At 44.0% G+C, this 25,529-nt stretch overlaps 1 protein-coding gene across 1 annotated transcript in view; it reads left to right on the forward strand.

The window, feature by feature from the left end:
* Window positions 1-17,352, forward strand: part of rab12 (RAB12, member RAS oncogene family) — a 37,137-nt gene extending 19,785 nt beyond the window's left edge. Inside the window, exons 4-6 of the mRNA XM_072468348.1 lie at window positions 10,701-10,790; window positions 12,242-12,346; window positions 15,743-17,352. Coding sequence (XP_072324449.1) covers window positions 10,701-10,790; window positions 12,242-12,346; window positions 15,743-15,844 — 297 coding nt within the window. The 3' untranslated portion in view covers window positions 15,845-17,352. The remainder of the gene's footprint in view (window positions 1-10,700; window positions 10,791-12,241; window positions 12,347-15,742) is intronic.
* Window positions 17,353-25,529: the final 8,177 nt, after the last annotated feature.

Consider the following 25,529-nt stretch of genomic DNA (forward strand, 5'->3'; position numbering starts at 1 on the left):
AAAAGGAAGAAGACACTGGTGGGAGTAGTCTATCGCCCCCCCCCCCCCCCCCAAATAGCTATACAGTAGGACGGAGAATAAATCAGCAGATAATAAAGGCAGTACTTAATCAAGGCTATGGACCAAGTGCTGGTAAGTAGAAGTAGAATAGTTAGATGCTTGATGATCCACACGGACAGGATGGGCCAAAGGACCTCTTTCTGTGCTGTAAAACTATGTCTCTATAATCATGGATGACTTTAATCTTCATGGAGGTGGGGAAAATCAAATTGGCGGAGGTAGCCATGAGGAATTCGTAGTGTATTCAACAGTTTCCAAGAACACTATGTTATGGATCCAACCGGGGATCAGGCTATTTTGGATTTGGTAATATGTAACGAGGCAGTTTTAATAAACCATCTCGGGGTAAAAGATCCGTCAGGAAACAGTGACCATAACATGATAGAATTTAGCATTCAATTTGAGAGTGAGAAACTTGGGTCAGAAGCAACTGTGGTCGATTTTAATGTGGCTAATTATAATGGAATGAGGCCAGAGTTGGTTGGAGTGGATTGGGAAAGGAGTTTAGTAGGAAAGATGGCTGATCAGCAATGGCAGACGTTTCTAAAAATAGTTATGACTCACAACAAAACTTTCTGTGAGGAAGCAGGGTTCTAGGAAGGGTTAATCAACCTTGGTTAACCAAGGAAGTAAGGGATAGTATTTAACTGAAATAAAAAACATATAATGTGGCAAAGATTAGTGGTTAACCAGAGGACTGGGAAAGTTTTAAAAAACAATAAAAAAGAACCAAAAAAAAATAAAGTGGGAGAAGACAAAGTATGAGGGTGAACTAGCAAGTAATAAGAAAACGGACAGCAAGAGTTTCTTTAAATATAATAATAATTGCTTATTGTCACGAGTAGGCTTCAATGAAGTTACTGCCCCTAGTCGCCACATTCGGGCGCCTGTTCGGGGAGGCAAGTACGGGAATTGAAACCGCGTTGCTGGTCTTAAAAGGAAGAGAGAGGCCAAGATGAACATAGACAGGGGAAATAATGATGGGGAACCAGGAAATTGCAGAGGAGTTGAACAAATACTTTGAGTCAGTCTTCTTGTACAGGTGGGACCTGTGTTGCGCCTGAACTGGAGGGGCACCAATATCATGGGCGGGGAGGATTTAAACTAGTGCTGTTCAGGATGGTTTAAACTAGCGTGGCGAGGGGTGGGAACTGGAACAGCAGGCCAGTAAGTGTAGAGACTGGGGGGAAAAGCGAGATTGAGATAAACATAGCGCAGAGTAAGAGTAGGCAGAGGGAAGCCACAGGGCTCAGTGGGACTCTAGGTCTGGAGTGCGTTTGCTTCAGCACAAGAAATATAACCGGTAATACAGATGAACTGGGAGCCTTGGTTACTGCATGGAACAATGATGTAATTGCAATTACAGAGACATGGTAAAGGAGGGACAGGACTGGCAGCTTAACGTTCCGGGATATCGTTGTTTTCAACGGGACAGAAGGGGAAACAAAAGAGGTGGAGTTGCATTGCTGATTAGGAAGCAGATCACAGCTGTGTTGAGGGAGGATACATTGGAGGAATCTTGTAATGAAGCATTATGGGTGCAACTCAGGAATAAGAAGGGTGAAATCACAATGTTGGGAGTGTACTACAGACCTCCCAACAGCCCGCTGGAGATCGAGGGATAGTTGTGCAGTCAGATACTGAAAAGGTGTGAAAAAAAGCAGGGTAGTTGTGATGGGTGATTTTAACTTCCCCCACATTGACTGGAAATCCCTTACAGCCAGGTGCTCGGATGGAGAGCAATTTGTTAAATATGTCCAGGAGAGCATTTTGATACAGTATGTTGACAATCCAACCAGGGAGGGGGCCATTCTAGACGTGGTATTGGGGAATGAGCCAGGCCAGGCGATTGATGTTTCAGTGGGGGAGTATTTTGGGCTTAGTGACCATAATTCCATAAGATTTTGAGTAGTCCCGCGGGTGAGGGTGCTTAATTGTGTGAGGGCCAATTACATCCAAATTAGATAAAAACTGGAGAATGTGGATTTGGAGCAGCAATATGAGGGCAAATCCACGTCTGACATGTGGGACAGGCATGTCCCCAGGCATAAAGGGTAGAAATGGCAGGATTCGGGACCCATGGATGACAACGGAAATTGTAAGCTAAGTCAAAAGGGAAAAGGAAACATATGATAAGTCTAGACATCCTAAAAACTGACAATGCCCTTGAGGAGTACAGTGAAAGTAGGAAGGAACTTAAAACGTGGAATTAGGAGGGCTAAAAGGGGCCACGAAATGTCTTTAGCAAACATGGTCAAGGAGAACCCCAAGGCTTTTTATGCATATATTAGGAGCAAGAGAAAGAGTAGGCTCACTTGAGGACAATGAAGGGAAGTTATGCGTGGAATCACAGGAAGTAGGTGAAATCCTTAATGAGTACTTTGTATCAGTAGTCACCAGGGAAAAAGACATGACGGGTGTTGAGTTCGGGGAAAGGTATGTGAACTCTCCTGAGAACGTCAATATGTCAACGGAGGAAGTGTTGAGTATCCTAAATTGCATTAAGGTAGACAAGTCCCCAGGCCGAATGGGACCTATCCCAGGTGAGTGCAGGAGGCAAGGAAAGAAATGGCTGGAGTCTTAACAGATATATTCACATCCTCTTTGACCACAGGCGAGGTTCCAGAGGACTGGAAAATAGCCAATGTTATTCTCTTGTTGAAGAAAGGAAGCAGGAACAATTCAGCAAATTCTAGGCCGGTGAGCCTGACATCAGTGGTGGGGAAGCTTTTGGAAAAGATACTGAGGGGCAGGATATATCCACATTTGGAGGAAAATGGACTAGTTAGTGACGGGCAGCATGGTTTTCTGCGGGAAAGGTCATGTCTCACCAACTTGATTGAGTTTTTTGAAGAGGTGACAAAGAAAATTAATGAAGGGAAGGGCTGTGGGTGTAGTTTATATGGACTTTAATAAAACATTTGACAAGGCCCCACATGGCAGACTGGTACAAAAACTAAAATCACACGGAATTCGGGTGGGCTGGCTAGATGGATATAGAATTGGCTTGGTTATTGAAGACCGAGAGTAGCGGTGGAAGGGTGTTTTTCTGAATGGAGATCTGTAACTAGTGGTGTTCCGCAGGGATCAGTGCTGGGACCTTTGTTGTTGGTAGTATATGTAAATGATCTGGAGGAAAATGTGGGTTGGCTGATTATTAAGTTTGTGGATGGCACAAAGCTTGGTGGAGTTGCTGATAGTGTTGATGATTGTCAAAGAATACAATATAGATAGATTGGAGACTTGGGCACAGAAATGGCAGATGGTGTTTAATCTGGACAAATGCAATGCATTTTGGAGGATCAAATCTTGGTATGGATTATACTGTAAATGGCAGAACCCTTAGGAGCATTAACATACAGAGGTATCTGGGTGTGCAGGACCACAGTTCCCTAAAAGTGGCAACACAGGTGGCCACACCCATAATATAATCATCCTAGAGTTGGGAAATCATGTTGCAGCTGTATAAAACCTTTGTTAGGCTGCATTTGGAGTATTGCGTGCAGTTCTGGTCGCCACACTATCAGAAGGACGTGGAAGCTTTGGAGAGAGTGCAAAGGAAGTTCACCAGGATGTTGCCTGGTCTCGAGGGTGTTGGCTATGAGGAGAGGTTGAATAAACTAGGATTGTTGTCACTGGAAAGACGGAAGCTAAGGGGAGATCTGACAGAGGTCTACACAATTGAAATGAAATGAAATGAAAATGGCTTATTGTCACAAGTAGGCTTCAAATGAAGTTACTGTGAAACGCCCCTAGTCACCACATTCCGGCGCCTGTTCGGGGAGGCTGGTACGGGAATTGAACCATGCTACTGGCCTGCCATGGTCTGCTTTCAAAGCCAGCAATTTAGTCCTGTGCTAAACAGCCCCTAATTATGAGAGGCATAGACAGGGTGGACAGTCAGATGCTTTTTCCAAGGCTGGAAGTGTCAATTACAAGGGGGCACAGGTTCAAGGTGAGAGGGGGAAAGTTTAAGGGAGATGAGCGGGGTAGGTTTTTCACACAGGGAGTGGTGGGTGCCTGGAATGCGCTGCCAGAGGGTGTGGTGGAAGCAGGTACATTATCAACATTTACGAAGCATCTGGATGGGTATATGAATAGGAAGGAAATAGAGGGATACGGAGTGAGGGCAGAAGGTTTTCTTTTTAGTTAGGGCATCATGGTCAGCACAGGCTTGGAGGGCTGAAGGGCCTGTTCCAGTGCTGTACGTTTCTTTATTCATGGTAGAAGACACTAATAACATTTTAAAAATAAGTAGCCACTGGGCAGAAGGGGAGGAGGAAATAAATACAACAATGTCACGAGGGAAAGAGTACTAATGGGTTAAAGGCCGATATCTCCCCTGAACATATGGGTTCCATCCCAGGACACTAAAGAAACCATGATGTGGAGATGCCGGCATTGGACTGGGGTGAGCACAGTAAGAAGTCTTACAACACCTGGTTAAAGTCCAACAGGTTTGTTTCGAATCACTAGCTTTCAGAGCACTGCTCCTTCCTCAGGCTAATCACCTGAGGAGGGAGCCTCTGCTCCGAATGCTAGTGATTCGAAATAAACCTGTTGGACTTTAACCAGGGATTAAAGAAAGCAGTTGCAGAGATAATGGATGTACTGGTAGTAATCTTCTAAGAATCCTTAAAGTCTGGAACAATCCCAGAATATTGGAAAACTGTCAATATTCCACCTTTATTCAAAAAAGGAGGGAGACAAAAAACATGTAACTATTGGCTAGTTAGCTTGACTTCTGTCATTGGGAAAATGTTAAGAGTCCATTTTAAAGGATGTAATAACAGAGCATTAAGAAATACATAATATAATCGAACTGAGTCAGCATGGCGTCATGAGAAAATCATTCCTGACAAATTTATTAAATTTCTTTACGGGATAGATGCAGGGGAACCAGTAGATGTAATAAACTTGGATTTCCAAAAAGAGTTAGAAAAGGTGCTGGACAAAAGACTACTTAATAAGGTAAGAGCCTATGATGTTGGGGGGGGGGGGGGGGGGGGGGGGGGGGGGTAGTATGTTAGCATGGGTAGAGGATTGGCTAAGACCGAGAACTGGGATAAGAGGAACTTTATTAGGATGGCAACTTGTAACTAGTGGAGTGCCACAGGGATCTGTGCTGGAACCACAATTATTCATAATCTATACTAATGGCTTGGGCAAGGGAAGTGAATGCACTATTGCCAAGTTTGTGGATGAGACAAAGGTGGGAAGGCAAATGGTGAGGATGACGCAAAGAGTCTACAGAGGGATACTGGTAGGATAGGTGAGAAGGCAAAAACTTGCCAGATGGAATATAATGTAGAGAAATGTGAAGTTAAGGACTTTGGCAGGAAGGTAAAGGAGCTAAATGTTATTTAAATGGAGAAAGATATGGGGGTCCTCATGCGTTAATCACAAAAGGTAAGCATGCAAGTTCAGGTAATTGGGAAGGCAAATAGAATTCTGCGAGCAGTTTTGGTCACCTTATCTATGGAAAGGTATATTGGCATTGGAGGCAGTCCAGAGAAGGTTCACAAGGCACAGGCCCAACATGTTCCCCCGAGGGTAATAGGGACCGCCCCGATTGTCGTCTCGGCCATTCCCACGAATGAAGGGCTGCAGCTGGTAGAAGCTTTCGTTGTGCCTGACATACGTCACACTGCTGGGCCAACTTCTCTATCTCTGCGTCTAAACCCGGCCATTGCTCAGGCAAGCATTTTCACTTTGGACACCCCAGGGTGCCCAATGTGCTAGATTCCTCAGAATCAGGTCTTGGCCCTTGACCGGGCGATGATGCATGTCCCCCACAAGTATCATATCATCATAGAATTTACAGTGCAGAAGGAGGCCATTCGGCCCATCGAGTCTGCACCGAGTCAACACCTCCATCCTATCCCCATAACCCAGTAACCCCACCCAACACTAAGGGCAATTTATCATGGTCAATCCACCTAACCTGCACATCTTTGGTCTGTGCCGTCTTCTCGGCTAAACCTGCACACTTCTGTCGAGAAAGTCCGTAGTTCAGTCGGGAGCCTTCTATGCTGACCCCGTGTAGAACATAGAACGGTACAGCACAGAACAGGCCCTTCGGATATAGGACTATGTGTCGCACTTTTGAAAGGACCGGGTCAATCTGTGTTCATTCACGGATTTGTGCTGTACAGTGACGTGTCACACATGACTATTAGTTGTTTGGCGGGATCGTTGTGTGTTATCAAGCCTGAAAAGTCGATTGTTTTTTTTTTGCTTGTGTGAATGCTGCTTCCTGTTGCTTTTTCTACATCCTTTCCTGGTTCTTTTTCAAAAGAAGGTTTAGGGTGAACATGGTCGCGAGGCTGGGGATGAACATTCCGTAATAGTTCACCAATCACCCCAAAAAAACACAGTTTTCAGGCATAGGAGCTTTCTGAATTGCCCGTATGTTTTCTGCAACTTGGTACAACTCCTTGCGGTCTACTCCGTAACCTAGGTACACAAGCTCCCTCGCATGGAATCCGCTTTTTTCTCTCCACCAGCGAAAGCTATCTCTGAGAAACAATGAAAAACCTCATCCAAATTATTTAAATATTCCTGCTCGGTTTCCCCTGTGACTAATATGTCGTTCAGATACCGTACCACTTGAGGCAAACCTTGCAGTATACTTTCCATTATCCTCTGCAATATGGCACAAGCCAATGACACTCCAAAGGGTAGTCTGGTGTACTTGTCTCGACTTCTAGGGGTATTTATAGTGATGTATATGTACGGGAGGTAGGGTCCAATTCTAACTCTACATACACATGGCTCATATCAAGCTTCATAAATGAGTGTCCACCGGCCTATTTTGTGTAAAGGTCCTTGATGCGGGGCACAGGGTAACAATCCAACCGTCAGCTTATAGTTCCCACACAGTCTGACCGTGTTATTCAGTTTGAGTACCGGGACCACCCATGCTGCCCAATCGGCAAGGCGTGCTGGTCTAATGATTCCAAGGCCTTTGAGTCAGCAGAGTTCAGCCTCAACATTTGGTTACAATGTATAAGGCACCGGGCGAGCACTGAAGTGCTGTGGCTGGTACGTAGACCTGCACAAGACCTGCATTCTTGCCAAGGCCCCTTTAATTTTTCCCAGTCCTGGTTGGAAAACCTTCGGGTATTTTTCTAGCAATTCGTATAGGCCCCTAGATCCCATTTGGAAAATTTGCTGCCAGTCCGGGTGTAGGCGTTTTAGCCAATCGTGGCCTAGCAGGCTGGAGCCGTGTCCCTTGACTATGATCAACGGAAGTCGCACCGACTGCCGCCCGTAAACCACTGGGGTCATTGTAGTTCCAGCAATGGCTAATGGTTTGCTGGTATATGTCGCTAATCATGACTCGGTGTCCCGCAGATCTAACTGCCGCGTCTTTATCCTGTCGAAGGTCTGCTTCCCAATAACTCCCGTATCGAGGTCCATGTCTAATGGATGCACATTAACTTGCACAGTTACCTTTACAGGGGCCACTCAGGTTGCTTCATGCACTCCTTCTCTGGCTGGTCCAGGTGAAAGGTGTGAGTACACGGTTAGCGCCTACCTCGGGCTGCTGGCTGACTCGTGCCTTGCACTACCTGCGGCTCCTATGCCCGCATGCCTCCAGCTCTCCCTCTACAGACTCTGGGGAGGTATCTCGCTGGGCCACTTCAGTCCTTAACCAATGGACTTGATCAAGGGCAGGATTTCTGTCTGGGTGGGGGGGTGGCTCACATAGAGGAGGCACATCCTTGGGTGGGGCAGCACGGTAGCATTGTGGATAGCACAATTGCTTCACAGCTCCAGGGTCCCATGTTCGATTCCGGCTTGGGTTACTGCCTGTGTGGAGTCTGCACATCCTCCCCGTGTGTGCGTGGGTTTCCTCCGGGTGCTCCGGTTTCCTCCCACAGTCCAAAGATGTGCAGGTTAGGTGGATTGGCCATGATAAATTGCCCTTAGTGTCCAAAATTGCCCTTCGTGTTGGGTGGGGATACTGGGTTATGGGGATAGGGTGGAGGTGTTGACCTTGGGTAGGGTGCTCTTTCCAAGAGCCGGTGCAGACTCGATGGGCCGAATGGCCTCCTTCTGCACTATAAATTCTATGATGATTACCTCCATTCCCTGGATCTCTTGCACTCCCTCTTAGCGTTTTCACAGGAAATCAAAATTTGGATGACCTGCTGATGGTCTAGGGCTGGTGCGACTAGCAACTTCCTTTGAGTATCCATGTTATTTATGGCACAGACCAAACGCTCGCGCAGCATTTTGGAAAGGGAGTTCCACATTCACAAAATTCAGCTAGTTTTCGTACCCTCGACAAAAACTGGCTTATGGACTCTCCAGGGGTCCTCTGCCGTATTAAATCAGCACCTCTGTAGTATACCGGGCGGTTTAGGGTTGAAGTATTGCGCCACTAGGGTCAGCTGTTGTTCAAATGTTTTAGTGCCCGGAGCTGCGGGCTCTGCTCGGCTTTTTGTTTTATTTGTTTACGGGATATGGGTGTCGCTGGCTGGACCATCCCCGAGGACATTTTAAGAGTCAGCCACATTGCTGTGGATCTGGAATCACATGTAGGCCAGACCAGGTAAAAATGACAGATTTCGTTCACTAAAAGATATTGGTGAACCAGACGGGTTTTTACGACAATCGACAATGGTTTCACAGTCTCCTTTAGAATTTTAATTCCAGATTTTTATTGAATTCAAACTTCACCATCTACCATGGCGGGATTCGAATCTGAGTCGCCAGAGCATGAATCTGGGTTCCTGGATTCCTAGTCCAGCGACAATACCACTACACCACTGTCTCCATATCACTCCATAAGTATGAGCTCCATCAGCAGTCAGCAATAATGCGGTCTGTCCATCAATATCTGTGAAAGTGTAAACTCATGCATTCTGCGTACTAAGTCCAATCCTCCGAGCTTGCGTCGAACACTTCCCATCTTCCGAACAAAGGCATATTTGAAAAAAAAAATCTCCAACCTTAGTCCAGTGGTGAAAAGGTGACAGTGTAGCATCATCGACAGTAATCCAGTTGTATCCTCGTCGCCAGTTCTGTTGGCCAGAAATGAGTCAAAACCAAGATGGTCAAAAGAAAACTTGGTTCACTGCAAAGCAATTATATTTACAATATGCATCAGATCACAGCCGGTTCTGCTCTGTCGGTTCCATACCTGGCCGACTATACCGATCTCAACTGTGAATGTCCATAGGCTATCCGCTCCCTTAGTGGGGGAGCTTGTATTTGGTGAGACTCATGGGGGACTGATTGCTCCAACCCCGTAGGTCTTGTGTGGGTTTAGCATGGTGACAATGTTACTGGACAAGGAATCCAGAGGCCTAGACGAATGATCCATTGACATGAGTTCAAATCCCAGTATTGCACCTGGGCACTGTAAATATAATTATGAAATATGGAGCTGGAATAAGGAGGGAAACTACCAGATTGTGCCAAAACCCCATCTGGTTCACCAATTTCCTTGGGGAAGAAAATCTTGTCTTTGTCCAATATGTGATTTTAGACCCATGGTAACTGTCCTCTGAACTAGCCCAGCAAGACATTCAGTCGTCTCAAGTGACAGGCAATAAATGCTGGGCTTGCCAGTAAAGGCCACATCCTATGACTGATAAAATATAAACAAATAATGAATTGGATACATTGTGTTTTGAGATTTCCTCAGGATAGGTGCAATATAAATGTGCCCATTTTTTTTTCACTGAACATGGGCATTGCTGGCTAAGCCAGCAATTTTTCTTACCATCTCTAATTGCCCCTGAGGCGGTGTTAGTGAGCCACCCCCCTGAGCCACTGCAGTTGAATTGTAGATACAGCCACGGTGCTTTTAGGGAGGGAGTTACAGGATTTTGACCCATTGATACTGAATGAATAGCTGTTATATTTCCAAGTCAGAATGGTGTATGGCCCCCTGGAGGGGAACTTGCAGGTGGTCGCATGCATTTGCTGCTCTTGTCCTTCTAGGTGGTCAAGGTCATATGTTTGGATGTTTGCTGCAGTGTATCTTGTAGATGATACACACTGTTGCCACTGTGGGCCAGTGGTAGAGGGTGTAGATGCTGGGGTGGTAGGTGGGGTGCCAAACAAGCAGCTTTGTTCTTTTTTTAAATTTAGAGTACCCAATTCATTCTTTCCAATTAAGGGGCAATTTAGCATGGCCAATCCACCTACCCTGCACATCTTTGGGTTGTGGGGACGAAACCCACACAAACACTGGGAGAATGTGCAAGCTCCACACTGACAGTAACCCAGAGCTGGTATCGAACCTGGGACCATGAGGCAATGCTAACCATGGCACCACTATGCTGCCCCAAGCTGCTTTGTTGTTCATGGCTCTCTTTAAGACAACTTCTTTTTTGTTCAGGAAACTAAAATGGGTTGGACAAAACAAGATTATTTTTAGCTGATTGGGGAGTGGTAACTGATGGCTTTTCAGTGCCCAAGTAGATGTGCCAAGTCAAAGTTGGTGACCTTCATTCTCTGGTTTCTGTTTTGTTTGCCTTCGAATGTTGCTAATTTTGTAGGTTACTGTACAACAAAATGCCTCCAGTCTTTCTACCTGTCCAGGTTATTTGTACGGTCCTTGTATATATTCCACCACGCTTTACTCCAAACAAAAATTCATTTACTTGTTTTGTGATACACAGTATGCTTCAGAAGATGCAGAACTCCTATTAGTGGGAAATAAGCTAGACTGTGAAGTTGACCGAACAATCTCTCGACAGCAGGGAGAAAAGGTAAGAAACAATCCTTAAATATGACTCGCTGTCATGATGTGGGACTTCCCAGAGTAGCTCTGGTGGGAAAGTCCTTTGTTTAAAACTCTTGCTCAAGCTGTAACCACAAGGAGTTAATTCTAGTGTTTACCATTGACATAGAAAATGAGATACTCAGTGGTAAGCGTACACACTGAGATCAAAGATAATTACAGAAGACTATTTAGTCTTTTTCCTTGCAGGGAGATTCAGTTAAAATATGTTTGGAATTTCAACTCCATTACACTTCCAACATGTCTCTCTCCTGTACACTGGTCACACTTGGTGTGAGGCAGAATTTCCAAACCTGTCTTTAATCTATCTTTATCTTGAATCTGCATTCTTCTCTTATTCTCATTTTAATATTCCGGACTAACCTTTTTCATTCCCTTACCTATTTTTTTCTACCTCGGTGACGTCACTTCTGGTATGCATTATGCAATTTGATTATTACGGCTGCTGACTTGTATTCTACTGTTCTGACCCTCTCCAAAAGTGGCAAGTGGCTTCCAGTCTTCAGCCAATTCGAGTTACTTCACATCATATCAAGAAACATCTGCGGTACTGCAAGGTAGTCCCGGAAAATAACCTGACAGTAGTGCTGAAGACTTTTCCTCCAGATCTAGGACCCCTTTTAGCCAAGCTGTTCCAATACAGCTGTAGCACTGACACCTATCCAACAATGTGGAAAACAGTCCTGTGTACAAAAAATCCAATCCAGCCAATTATCACCCCCATCAGTCTACTCTCAATCATTGACAAAGTGATGGAAAGTGTTGTTATCACAAGTGGGCTTAAATTAGCACTGCAATGAAGTTACTGTGAAAAGCCCCTAGTCGCCACATACCAGCGCCTGTTGGGGTACACAGGGAGAATTCAGAATGTCCAATTCACCTAACAAGCACGCCTTTCGGGACTTGTGGGAGGAAACCGGAGCACCCGGAGGAAAACTACACAGACACAAGAACGTGCAGGCTCCACACAAACAGTGACCCACGTCGGGAATCTGACCTGGGACCCTCTCAAGTTACTCACCATCCTGACTTTGAATTATGTAGCCATCCCATCACTGTCACTGGGTCTTTATTTTGGAACTCCCTACCAGGCAGCATGGTGAGTGTACTTGCACCACATGGCCTGCAGTGGTTCAAGAAAACAGCTAGTCACTTCCTTCTCTGGCTGGATGTTGTAGAACACAATGGGAGAGATTATTTTCAGTTCCTTTGTTGTTAAGGAGCTGCCATACCCTGTTCCTAATAAAGAATAATAAACTAGCAGAACATGATTCATTCTTTCCTCTTGATTTTCATGCCTATACCCCTGTAGTGCCTTTTCTTATTAAAATGGACTTGTGCCACCTTGATGACATTCTTAATTTAAAATAAAAATGAACTTCTGCCTTGCTAAATATCTTTAACCTTTTGGTTCCTTAGTTTGCCTTGCAGGTAACTGGGATGCGGTTCTGTGAAGCCAGCGCAAAAGATAACTATAATGTCAGCGAGATTTTTTTGAAGCTTGTGGATGACATCTTAAATAAGGCAAGTTAATTTTAATTGAAGAACAAAGGTTTAGATCATCAGGGTCTACTGTCCGACTTCAGCGATCTTTGTGTATGAGTCAGAGGCAATTGAGTTCACGGTACTCTGGAAGTTCAGAAAACTGCATTGCAAAGACCAACCCAAAAGTGTTGTATAAATTTTAAATTATTCCAATGTGGGTTTAAAGTACTAATAGGTGGTGTTCCTATACATGGCAGCAATTACAAAACACTGGAATAAAAATAGAGAATGCTGCAAATTCTCAGCAGGTCAGGCAACATCTGTGAAGAGAGAGAAAAACTGAGTTAACGTTTCAAGTTGATTATCTTTTACCAGTTAGAAAAAGTTAGAAATGTAGCAGGTTTTAAATAAGTAGAGGCAGGAAAAGGGGGACAAGGAGGAAAGAACAAAAGAGAAGGTCGGTGATGGGCTAGAAGGCAGGAGCAGTTAAATGACAGAAGGAATGATGCTACAAGACGAGGGGTGGTATTGGGACAAGGAAAGAAACAAAAGATTGGTCCGAAGCAGAGTTGGGGGAACCTCTTGGCTGGTGGGCCACATCTAGGGATTGGCTACAATGCTCAAGAAACAGATCAATGAAAAAGTTAGGGTATAATTAAGCATATAAGCTTTATTATCATAAATCTACCATCATAGCAATGCATTGTATACAATAACAAAACCAAAATGTACCCCCTCTTGGCTTCATGTCAACAATGCAGATGGTCACCCCTCAGCACAGTGGTATCAAAGTCCAGTGTCACACTTTCAGATTTCCAGTATCTGTAGTACTTTATTTTTTGTCTTGCCAACATCAATGTTGCTTTACTGTGATCTACATTAGGGTGTTACAAGGGCCTCCAATAGAAAAACAGTAAGGAAAAGAGAGCGAAAATGTGGAGAGACCAAAAGGCATCTTGGGGGCAGTCACCACATCTTGCGGGGGCTACAGTGATCTGTATCTCTTGCCTCATTCGTAGAGCTGGGAATTAATAACCTCACAGCACATTTAAAAGAGGTGCTTTCAAGTTTATCTGTAATCTTTTGCATGCACTTGGTGGTCCCCTCATTTTTGGAGTATAAACAAGCTATAAATAAGAATTCCTTGCCTGTTAGGGACACTCGCCTCATTTCCAATTTTCTCAAAACCCTAACCTAAACCCACACGCTCTTCATTTTCTATTACATTCATAATCCATCTTCTAAAAATCTAAACCTTAACAGCAGCTCTGGCATAGGCCAAAGATGCTTTTCCAACTTTCATTTTCAGAAGTGCATAAAGAACTAATCTCTGCGATGTCCATTACACAATATGCAAGCAAATTGTGTGATGCATATCTTGGGACTCTCAATAGTTAGCAGCATTTATGCTTCAATATTTCAATTGCTTCTTCACCAGCAGAATTAAAGATGGTGTTTTTTTTGGCTGTACAAATCCTCTAGCCTCTGATTTGTTTGCAAATTAACTTGTGTTCTCTAGTTACTAGCCCTGCTGCCACAAGAAAGTTTTTCCTTGTTTACTTAATAAAGTTCCTGATTTCAAGCACTTCTATTAAATCTACTATTAACCTTCTCTGCTCTGAGGAGAACAATCCCAACTTCTTTCATTTCTCTCCACTTAGCTGAAGTTCTACACCCCTAACACCATAAGTCTGTCTGTAGGAATATACCATGTAAAAAGTTGATGGGACATGTACATAGATGCAAAATTTCTTTTATAGATATATAGCCATTCTAGTGGGTGAAGCCCACTGCCAGTAAATACCTAAAGGTCCTAGGCACCCAAGGCATTAGACCTCAGTAAGAATCAACCTCTTCTGTAAGGGAATTAGAAGAATGGGGAAACCAATTGATATGAGTTGACTTTTCATGAAGTGTATTGAAACTCAAGGGTAAAATAAGTTGAAGTTTTGAAATTGTGTCTATACATGCAAAATCTAACAGCTGATCAAAACTGCAGTGATCTGTAAGTAACCTTGAATGTACGTTTAACCATGTGCAGCTTTCCACTGCTTCCCCATGCGCACTCATTTTGAACATGGCAGTTGCACTCCCTAAATAGAGTCTGGCTCCAGCCTTTGATCAGCCTTTGATCTTCCCTTGAAGCCCTCAGGGATCTGCCAATCGTCAGGAGCAGTTACGCATGCATACGGTGCATTCACTGGTTCACCTTGTGTATTCTTCCCTGCTGCAGCCACTGGCTGCAATGGAAGATTTTGTGGTCCGTAGTTTTCCCAGGTATTGTCCAGAGGAGGTATAAGTGTAAATAGCAGGACCATTACCAACAATTGCTGACTGAAAAATGGGGAGGTGGCTATGATCTGAAATTGTTGAACTCATTGCTGAGTATTAAGCAGTAAAGTGCCTAATCCTCAGGCTTCCAATAGGATGTTCAACAAAGCAATTGCCCAATCTGTGTTTGATCTTCCCAATGCAGAGGGCACTTCCTCATCGACATTCCTTCAGTGGACAGGGAAGAGGGTGTTGGGGGAGATTGAGAGGAGGACCAGGGTGTGGCGGAGGAAACAGCCTGGATGAGGGGGAAAGGTTTGGTGGGATCACTTAGTGTAAATAGAGATGGATGATATGTTGCATATGGAAGGTGAGGCCAAGGAGAGCTCTATCATGGTGCTGGGAGGAGTGGGGTGGGAAATGGGTTGGCTGTGATCAAGGGGCCTGTCCATTGTGGACAGAAATCTGCAATTGAGGAAAATAGACTTTGTATCAATCTGCTTTTGCTTTTATCTCTCTATTCCTTCCACTTTCAAAGAAATATGATCTGATGGATGATGCATCCGGATATTGACTGTTTGTGGCAGGTATTGCTGCCATGTATTGTCCAGTCATGTATAGCACTAGCAATTTATTTCCTATCAAACCCAACAGGTGAACATAAAAATCATTGGTAAGCCTTCAAGAAAAACTGCGTGGCAATTTTAACAACACCACATCCAGTTTCATTTGCAAGTGTTCTCACTTGCTGCCGAGGCGGACATGCTCCAGCTTTGGGGAATGGCCAATGACTAAAATTGTTGCAACGCAACAGACCCAAGTGCAATCTTATACAAGTTGTTTACCAATGTGTTCCACAACTCGAACAACTTCTCAGTCAGTGTTTATGATTCACATGAACCTCCCCAGTCCTCTTCCTCTAGCCCTGTCATTAAAGCCTTCTATTTTATTTCTCCGGTGTTTATCTAACTTCTCAAATATATCTCTCTTCTTGTACTAGAGTATTCTATAATACTGAACAGTGTCTTGGAAAATTACAAAGGAATGATTAAGTATTATAGCAGTGTTTATCATTGTGTGCTTGCTTTTGTTTGCCTGGATTCTCTCGTGATTGATTTTGAAACTTGAGGAAACATATTGTTTTATCTCCTCCCTAATTTTCAGATGCACGACGTACCCAGACATGAGTTATCAAATAGCATCCTATCGCTGCAGCCGGAGCCTGAAATTCCCCCGGAGCTTCGACCGCACGTTCGCTGCTGCTGACCAGCACTGCTCCGCGCCCACGCCATAATTTGCTCATACCCATATCTCTGCGTTGCTGTAATACAATCAGCCTCGCCATTGTCATTTTGCACTTTGTAGGAATGATCAGAGGAGCTCAGACTAACTTTGTCTATGTGTGAGATTTTAAACTGGTATAGGATCAAATGACACTGTTCAGAATAACTGCACATGGTTTATTTTAAATATCCTCTGATCTCTGGCAAAGTTGATGTTTTCTATTCTAGTACTGTATTTATTGTTGGCGTGCAGTACCACGTGTTTCTAATGAGTTCAAACGGGACAGTTTTTTGGTACTCTAAAGAAAATCAAGTCTGCTGTCTAATAAGTAGTGCAAGACTGCTGTTTCCCCACAGTACGGCGCTTTAACACTACCCTCCTTTCTTGAATAGTGCAAGATTGGCACATCACAAAGGAACTAATACAGCAAATTTGGAATATATTTTTGGAGGAGCGAATCCCGTTAGGTACATGGTTTTAGTCTAGTGCATTTGTTTGTTGGTGCAGAGACTGCTCTATGTACTTCCTCCCACAGCCTTCAACTGTTGGGAACTAAAAGGTAACACTAAATTGTGATTTCAGTCACTCAGAAAAGCACAGTGTACACCATTTGTCGCATAAAGGAATTGTCCCTAATCTGCTGCAAAGAATAATCAGTGCACAGTGGCAGAAAAGGATCAGGCAATTTGAATCTTACTTGACTTTGTTTTAAAGACGTTACACTATGTATTGGTAGGAGCAAAAATAGGATCCTCCTGCTTCAGTACTCATCGAAAAGTTGACTGTTAAGAAGACACTATTTGTGCTCACTTTGGAAGCACCTATACTAAAGCTAGGGCTGGTGCAGGCTAAAATTTTAGATGGGTATTTTATAATGTATATGAAATTTCAAGTGGGCGTTTTATAGAAGTTGCCTTATTAAGATCAAATATTTAAATTTTGGTCTGTTCAGAATCACTTTGATTGTGCAAATGACTGCACCTCACACTTGCATCATAACGATGAGCAGAACTCCCTCAATGCTGTTGAGCTTCAATTTCAGGTGCCAAGCACATTGTAAAATGGATGCGTTTTTACTTAAAGAAAACCCATATCAGACATGGCTCATAATACGAGCAGCAAAGCAGCTTCCGTACCCAGTATTGCAGATTATTGTAGAAATATGTCAAATAAGAGTACAGTATTCATTTTGTTTATATTAATGGACAAGGCGGTAATTTTGATAACTTAAAGAACACTATGTATCATGAAACCCACAACAGGACAGATTCACTTTACACCTATATGGCTATTGATTCCAGATTGTGCTTGAAGACATTGCTTTACATGGAGTATGTGTGAAGTAGGTCTTCTAACCCATTAGTGCATGTGTTATTTAAAAAGTGAAGTCTGCCTCTTGTTGGTGTAGCTGAATCTTTTTGATGGATTAAAATGTAAGCATGGTATGTAAAATTGTGACCTATTAAAACTATATATACCTAAACTACAAACTGTTACATTTGAAATTCCTAAACAAAGCAACATTGACAATGATTTAATCCACAGAGGAATATAGAAATTGCTGATAAGGTATAGTGGTGTGAAGTCTTCTTAAGGACGCAACTCTTGTACACGAGAGGTTTTCATAGCAATAACAGGCGAGCATTGTTCAATGCCATTCCTTGACTCTTTTTAAAGACAGCTGAAACTCAGTGCTGTCCACACAGCTATTTTAAGTTATTACTCATGACTAGTAGCAATACGATTAAGTGCTTTCTCCAAAAAAAGACTTCGGCAAAGATATGGAAGAATTTTATTGGTCTTTCATGATGCCCAAAATGAATGTTGGCTTGGGGTATGGTGTTTGTTTGCAGGCCAGCTTTTGTAGAATAGGGGTCTTCCGCGCCCATCGTGAGGCTCCAGGCCTTCCTTCCTTCAAAGGATATTTATGCTTCATGAAATAGAGAAACTTTTTTGAGGTTTTGGATTGTATTCAAGTGAACTGGGTAAACACACTGATGCTGTACATGGTTACTATTTCTGTCCTTGGAGCTCAGAAGTTACCTTCATTAATTCAGCATCAACATTGACTGGTTTGCTGTACCCATACTTTTGTAGGCTTAAGACCTCAAAAGACAAAAATTAAGTTTCCAAGTATAGACCTTCCTTCTCCTGTGTAATGATCACTATGTATCAGAGCCTATAATTCCAAAAAAGGTTAGGTGGGGTTGCGGGGATAGGGTAGAGCTGTGGGGATAGGGTGGAGATATGGACTTGGGTAGGGTGCTCTTTCCAAGGGCCGGTGCAGACTCGATGGGCCAAATGGCCTCCTTCTGCACTGTAAATTCTATGATTCCTTGAGTAATACTAAGACTTAATTGATTAATATTTATTGTCACATGTACCGAAGTACAGTGAAAAGTATTTATCTGTGGCCAAGGGAAAGTACACAGTACCAACATTTAGGTTATCAAAAGAATAATCGACAGAGTACATTGACAATGGTACAACAACAAATAATGATTGGTTACAGTGAGGAACAAGGCCAAACAAGAGCAGCATAGGGCATCATGAATAGTGTTCTTACAGGGAACAAATCAGTCCAAGGAAGTGTCGTTGAGGAGTCTAGTAGCTGTGGGGAAGAAGCTGTTCCTGTGTCTGGATGTGCAGGTCTTCAGACTTCTGTATCTTCTGCCTGATGGAACGGTCTGGAAGAGGGCAAAGCTTGGGTGTGAGGGGTCTCTGACAATGCTATCTGCCTTTCTGAGGTAGCGGGAGGTGTATACAGAATCAATGGGAGGGTGGTAAGCTGAGTTCACCACACTCTGCAGTTGAGAAGTGTAGGACACTTGAGAAACAAGTATGTTACGTTGATATTTCCTCAATCGAGCATTGTATTTACAAATCTTCAAGTCTTCACCCTGGAACTTGACTCCGGAACTAACAAATTGTTTATCGAGTTTAATTTTTAAAGGGGAAGGCTAAAGTAAAAAGTAATGAATTTATAATTGTTTTATTGTGGCAAAAAAATTAAACTTTAAACCAATGGGTTTTTTTCCATTACCATTGAATAGAGGATCTCCACTCTATTTATTGATCACAGTTTTGAGTAGATTTGTGCTAACTGACCACAGAAAGGAGCAATGGAATATTCTTATCACTGGGGGTTGTAAACTTCATCAGATACCTGGTACGAAGGAATCTAATGTTCCTTTTACAACTACAGCAGACGTACATTTGTTTTCCACTCTGCAACCAATCATGCAAACTTCAAAAACTACTCATGACTGAAACTCTACATTGTTCCCCCGTGTAGTTTTGTCTGCAGAAAGTTAAGCCACGGGATCTATGAATAAAGTTGAATGCAGCTGAAGGAGAAGGAAATGTTTGCTGCATGGGGTTCCTGTATCACGTTTTGCTCAAATATAAAATGCATTTATTTAAAACCTTGTGGTTATATCAGTGTCGGTCAGAACGTGTGCACACACCACCTGACTGAATTTGGAAAAAAATGTGAGATGTGATCAGAGTTCAGGAAGTTTTATTGTTTATTGGACATTAGTTACAGTAAGGATTTCTTTGATCACCCAGTCGATATATGACACGTGTATTGTTTATATTGTATAACACGATATTAGATTAAATTTGGTAGATTGGGAGAATTAGCTGAAATAGTAGAACGCTCGCTTAGCATGTGAGGTAGTGGGATCGATGCCCACAATCTCCACTTTCATTTTGGGGAGCACGGTAGCACAGTGGTTAGCACAGTTGCTTCACAGCTCCAGGGTCCCAGGCTTGATTCCCAGCTTGGGTCACTGTCTGTGTGGAGTTTGCACTTTCCGTATCTGCGTGGGTTTCCTTCGGGTGCTCCGGCTTCCGTCCACAGTCCAAAGATGTGCAGGTTAGGTGGATTGGCAATGCTAAATTGCCCTTAGTGTCCAAAAAGGTTGGGTTGGGTTACGGGGATAGGATGGAGGTGTGGACTTAGGTGGGGCTCTTTCCAAGGGCTGGGTGCAGACTCGATGGGCCGAATGGCCTCCTGCACTGTAAAGTCTATGATAAATACAACATGCGTTTTCCTTGATTCTTGAAGGGAGTTGAATAAATAAATAAATTGGCTTCCTTCCATACCAGTTGCATAAATAAAATCTGCACTTAATGTTCTGTAGTTGCATCCCTTGGATATAGTTCGCTTTTCCTCACATCTAAGTGAGCTGGAAATGCAAAAATAAAGTTTTGCATTTTAATATTTTCATACAAAAATAAAATCAGTCTTGCCTTCAACGTGGCCCTCTGATTTATCGTGGTAACAGTGCTGCCCACACCTAATAGCCTTTCACCCATCCCTTGTTAATCTAGAATCTATCTAGCTCAGCCTTAAAAATATTAAAGAGTCTGCTTTCCAGTGCCTTTTAAGGCTCCAGAGACTCTAGACCCTCTGAGAGAAAACATTTCTCCTCCCCTCAGTCTGAAGTGAGTGACCCCTTATTTTTAAATAGTCGCCCCTAGTTCTAGATTCTTTGATCTAGAAGGTAAGAACCATGGGGAACCAGGACAATTTGGTTAATTGGATACAAAATTAGATTATTGGCAGGAGGCAGAGGGTGATGGTTGAAGGTTGTTCTTGTGACTGGAAGCCTGTGTCTGGTGATGCACCGCTGTAATTGGGAACTCAAAGGTACAATGAATATTAAATCTCTGTTTTTGATCACTGCTGGGTCTATTGCTGTTGTGAACATTAATGATCGAGATGTGAAACTTGGAGTTACGATCAGTAAGTTTGCAGATGGCATGAAAATTGGTGGTGCAGTTAGTAGCGAAGAAGAAAGTCTCAGATTATAGGATGATATAGATGGGCAGAACAGTGGCAAAGGGAATTTCATCCTGAAAGGTGAGGTGATGCATTTGTGGGGGGGGTGGAGGCTAACAAGGCAAGGGAATATACAATGAATGGTAAGACACTAGGAAGTATAGAGGATCAGAAGGACCTTGGGGCATATGTCCACAGATCCCAGAAGGCGGCAGGAGAAGGGAGATAAGATGGTTAAGAAGGCATATGGGATACTTGCCTTTATTAGCCGAAGCATTGAATATAAGAGCAAGGACGTTATGAGAGAGCTGTATAAAACTCTGGTTAGGTCACAGCTAGAGTACTGTGTGCAGTTCTGGTCGCCAGCCTTTCGGAAGGATGTGATTGCTCTTGGAAGGATGCAGAGGAGATTCACCAAGATGTTGCCTGGCCTGGGGTGCTTCAGCTATGAAGAGAGGCTGGTTAGGCTGGGGTTGTTTTCCTTGATGAGAGAAAGCTGAACGGGGACTTGATCGAGTGTACAAAATTATGAGGGACATAGATAGGGAAGATGGGAAGGAACTCTTGACTTAGCCCCTTGGTTATTGACCACTCTGCTAAGGTCAGGGTCAGGAGATTTAGAGGGGATTTCAGGAAAAACCTTTTCGCGTTGAGGGTGGTTGGAATCGCGAACTCACTGCCTGAAAGCCTGGTAGAGACGGAACCCTCACAAAATTAAAGAAGCATTTAGATGGGCTTGAAACGCCACAGCAGCATACAAGGTCACGAGCCAAGTGCTGGATAATGGGATGAGACTAGATCGCAGACGCAATGGGATGAATGGCCTCTTTTTTTTGCACTGTAAAACTCAGCACAGTCTTGGGGGCTGGTTTAGCACAGTGGGCTAAACAGCTGGCTTGTAATGCAGAACAAGGCAGCAGCGCGGGTTCAATTCTGTACAGGTCTCCCTGAACAGGCGCCGGAATGTGGCGACTAGGGGTTTTCACAGTAACTTCATTGAAGCCTATTTGTGACAAGCGATTATTATCATTATTAACGGAAAGGTTTCTAAGTGTCATTTCCGGTGGGTTTAGCTGGGAATTTCTCCCCAGCTCAGTGAGTTCCCCACCACTAACCACACTTAGTCATTTTTTAAGGTCCTGGGGAGTTTCCCTCAGGGCTAGCCCATACTTGGAATTATCAAGAGTAAGACGAGGCTGGATGGTCTTTATTTTATTGCTAGGAGTGTAACAGGTAAGACTGAATTAAGGGCATGGATTGACACATGGAATTGTGGCACTTGTTATCACAGAGACATAGTAATAGGAAGGGCAGGACTGGCAACTTAACATTTCGGGGTATTGGATCTTTAGTCGAGAGCGAGAAGGGTGTAAAAAGGGAGCTGGTGTTGCACTGTTAATGAAGGAATCAATTACTGCAATGAGGAGAGATGATCTCTTGGAAGGGTCTTTAAATGATGCAATATAGGTAGAATTTAGGAATATATAGGGGCCGGGCACATTTCTGGGAGTATTATAGGCCCCCAAAGAATCAGTGTGAAATGGCAGAGAAAGGCTTTCAGCAAGTCCAAAGGGAGAAATTTAACTACAGCCCAAGTAGAATGGAGGAAGTGAAGGAGGGACCCGAAGAAAGCAATTAGAAGAGCAAAAAGGAGGCATGAAAATGGACTTGCGAATAAGATTAGGGAGAACCCCAAGATATTCTATAAATACATTAAGGGGAGGGTTAACTAGCGGAAGAGAGGGCCCATTAGAGACCAAGAGAGCAATGCAGGGCATTGTTAGATGAATACCTCTCATAGGCCTTCCCTCAGGAGAATGTGCACATAGGTACAGATTTCACAAAATGGAACTGAGGACCTTAAGCAGTTTGACACAGGAAGTGAGGAGATTTTGACGGGCTTAAAAATAGACAAATCCCCAGGGCTGCATTAATTGCATCCCAGGCTACTGTGGAAGGTGAGGCAGAAAATGGCAGGGGCTCTGCATGTTTTTAATTCCTCTCTGGCCCCAGGGAAAGTGCCAGAGGACCGGGGAGCGACTAATGTTCCACTTTTCAAGAAGGGTGGTAGAGATAAAACAGGGAATTACCGACTGGGAGGTGTCTCACCAGTGGTAGGAAAATTAAGTGCCTAACAAATTTGATAGAATGTTTTGACAAAGTGACTGTGTGGATAAAGGAAGTGCAGTTGATCAAGGTCCCACAAGGGAGACTGATTGAGAAGGTTGGAGTCACACCTGGCACAAAGGAAGATGGTTGTGGTGGTTCGAGGTCAATCATCTCAACTCCAGGACATCACTGCAGGAGTTCCTCAGGGGAGTGTCCTAGGCTCAAACATCTTCAGCTGCTTCATCAATGGCCTGCCTTCTATCATAAGGTTAGAAGTGGGGATGTTTGCGGATGACTGTACAATGTTCAGTACCATTCGCAACTCCTCAGATAATGAAGCAGTCCATGTCCAAATGTAGCAAGACCTGGACAATATCCAGGCTTGGGCTGACAAGTGGCAAGTTAAATTTGTGCCACCCAAGTGCCAGGCAATGACCATCTCCTACAAAAGACATTCAATAGCATTACCATCGCTGAATTCCCCACAATCAACATCCTGGGGGTTATCATTGATCAGAAACTGAATTGGATTAGCCACATTAATACTGTGGCCAACAGGGCAGGTCAAAGGCCAGGAATCCTAGCCTGACCCCCCTCCCCAAAGTCTGTCCACCATCTACAAGGCACAAGTCAAGAGTATAATGGAATACGCTCCACTTGCCAGGATGAGTGCAGCTCCAACAAGAAGCTTGACACCATCCAGGACAAAGCAACCTGCTTGATTGCTCCTCCTTCCACAAACATTCAAATGCTCCACCACGGATGAGCGGTGGCAGCCGTGTGTACCATCTACAAGATGCACTGCAGGGACTCACCAAGGTTCCTCAGGCAGCACCTTCCAAACCCACGACCACTACCATTGAGAAGGACAGGAGCAGCAGACACCTGGGGCGGTATTCACCCCTACCCAGCGGGGTGGGGGGTCCCGGCGTGATGGAGTGGTAGGAACCACTCCGCACCTTTTTAGGGGCCAAGTCCTCACCTTGAGGGGCTAGGCCCGTGCCGGAGTGGTTTCCGCTCCACTGGCTGGCGTGGAAGGCCTTTGGCACCACGCCAGACAGGGCCAAAGGGACTTCGCCGGCCTGCGTAAGTCCACGCATGCGCGGGAGCATCAGCGGCTGCTGATGTCATCCCCAGGCAAAAATGTTGGAAAGATCTCAATGCAAAGACAAGATGATGATTCAATTTCCCAATTTTCCTTTACCTCAGCAATATCACTTGGACACAAAACTCAGTGAAGGTTTTTTAACACCAAGGCTTTTAGCTTGGACTGGCACAGCTACAAACCATTTTCTTCTGCTGAATTTCTGATGATTCACTTATTGCTTTTCTCATTGCTAACTCTCCCCGTGATACCCAAAACCACACTCTAAACCAATCATTTTCAAATTCAGGGTCGTGACCCACAAGGGGACATTGGGAGTATGCTGGGGGCCATCAGTTGTGGCGGTCCCGATTGCGGGAAGCTGTGCCCGATGGCCGCGGCCGGCTTTTTAAAAAGGCGGCCGCAATCAGCTTTCAGAATGCCGGCCGTCTCACGCATGCGTGTCCCCTCAGCAGTGCACATGCCCGGAGCCCAGCAAGGCAGACCGTCTCCTCGTGATATCAGCACGCTGATACTTTTTGAAAATTTGAAGACCAGGCAATTTCGAGGACAAGCTTCTTGATTTTGTTCAACGGGTGCAGTGAGAAATTAAATCGTCAGCTGCATCCAATGTAACATTGAATGACAAAGCAAGTGAGATCGTGAGGACCAAGCAGGCTCACCTGTCACATTAAAGGTAAGTGAAAATGGTAGGTCGTGAAGTTTGGCCGGCGTGGGTCGCGAAGGATGGACAATTGGTAAAAATGGGTCCCAGGCAGAAACATTTGAAAAACATTGCTCTAAACTCACTATTGTTTCAACTGCAGAACAGACACGAGTTCCCTGAACTGACATTTCAGCCACAGGTCGACCAAAACCTCTAGGCACCTGGGGTCATTAAAAAAACTGATATGAAACATGAACCATTCTATCTTCCTTAATACAAGGGGAGACAATGGCACAGAGTAATTAGTAATGCAGAAAGCCAGAGTATTGCTCTGGGGACCCAGGTTTGAATCCCACCATGGCAGATGGTGCATTTTGAATTCAATATAAATCTAGAATTTGAAAGGTCTAAATGATAACCATGAAACAGTTGTCGAATGTCTCAAAAATTCCCATCTCGCTCACTAATATCGACCACCCTTACCCAGTGTGACCTCGATCTGACTAAAGACCAACAGCAATGAGGCTCTTAAATATCCTCTGAAATGGTCTAGCCAGTCACACCGTTCAAGGGTACTTCGGGATGGGCAACAGATGCTAGCCTTTTTAAAAATGTGTACGTAAAAAAATTCTACTTTAAAAATGTTTCATCGCAGCTTATGCATTGACTTGTACCTTCTTGGAGGTCGTAGTCAGATTGAGCTTTGGGAAGAATGTGAAGTTAAATACTCAGCCTCTTGCAGAGAAACAGATACAAAATATTTTGAATCTTTCAAGCACATAATGGTGGCCCTGGATAATTGTAGGTATTAACCTACGATGGGGGCTGTGGTGTAGTGGTATTGTCACTGGTCTGGTAAACCAGAGACCCAGAGTAAATCTCTGGGGATCCAGGTTCGAATCCCGCCACTGCGGCTGGTGAATTTTCAATTCAATAAAAATCTGGAATTATAAAGTCTAATGATTGCTGATTGTCGTTAAAGACCCAGCTGGTTCACTAATGCCCTTTAGGGAAGGAA

The sequence above is a fragment of the Scyliorhinus torazame genome, chromosome 11, assembly GCF_047496885.1.
Source record: "Scyliorhinus torazame isolate Kashiwa2021f chromosome 11, sScyTor2.1, whole genome shotgun sequence".
NCBI lineage: Eukaryota > Metazoa > Chordata > Chondrichthyes > Carcharhiniformes > Scyliorhinidae > Scyliorhinus > Scyliorhinus torazame.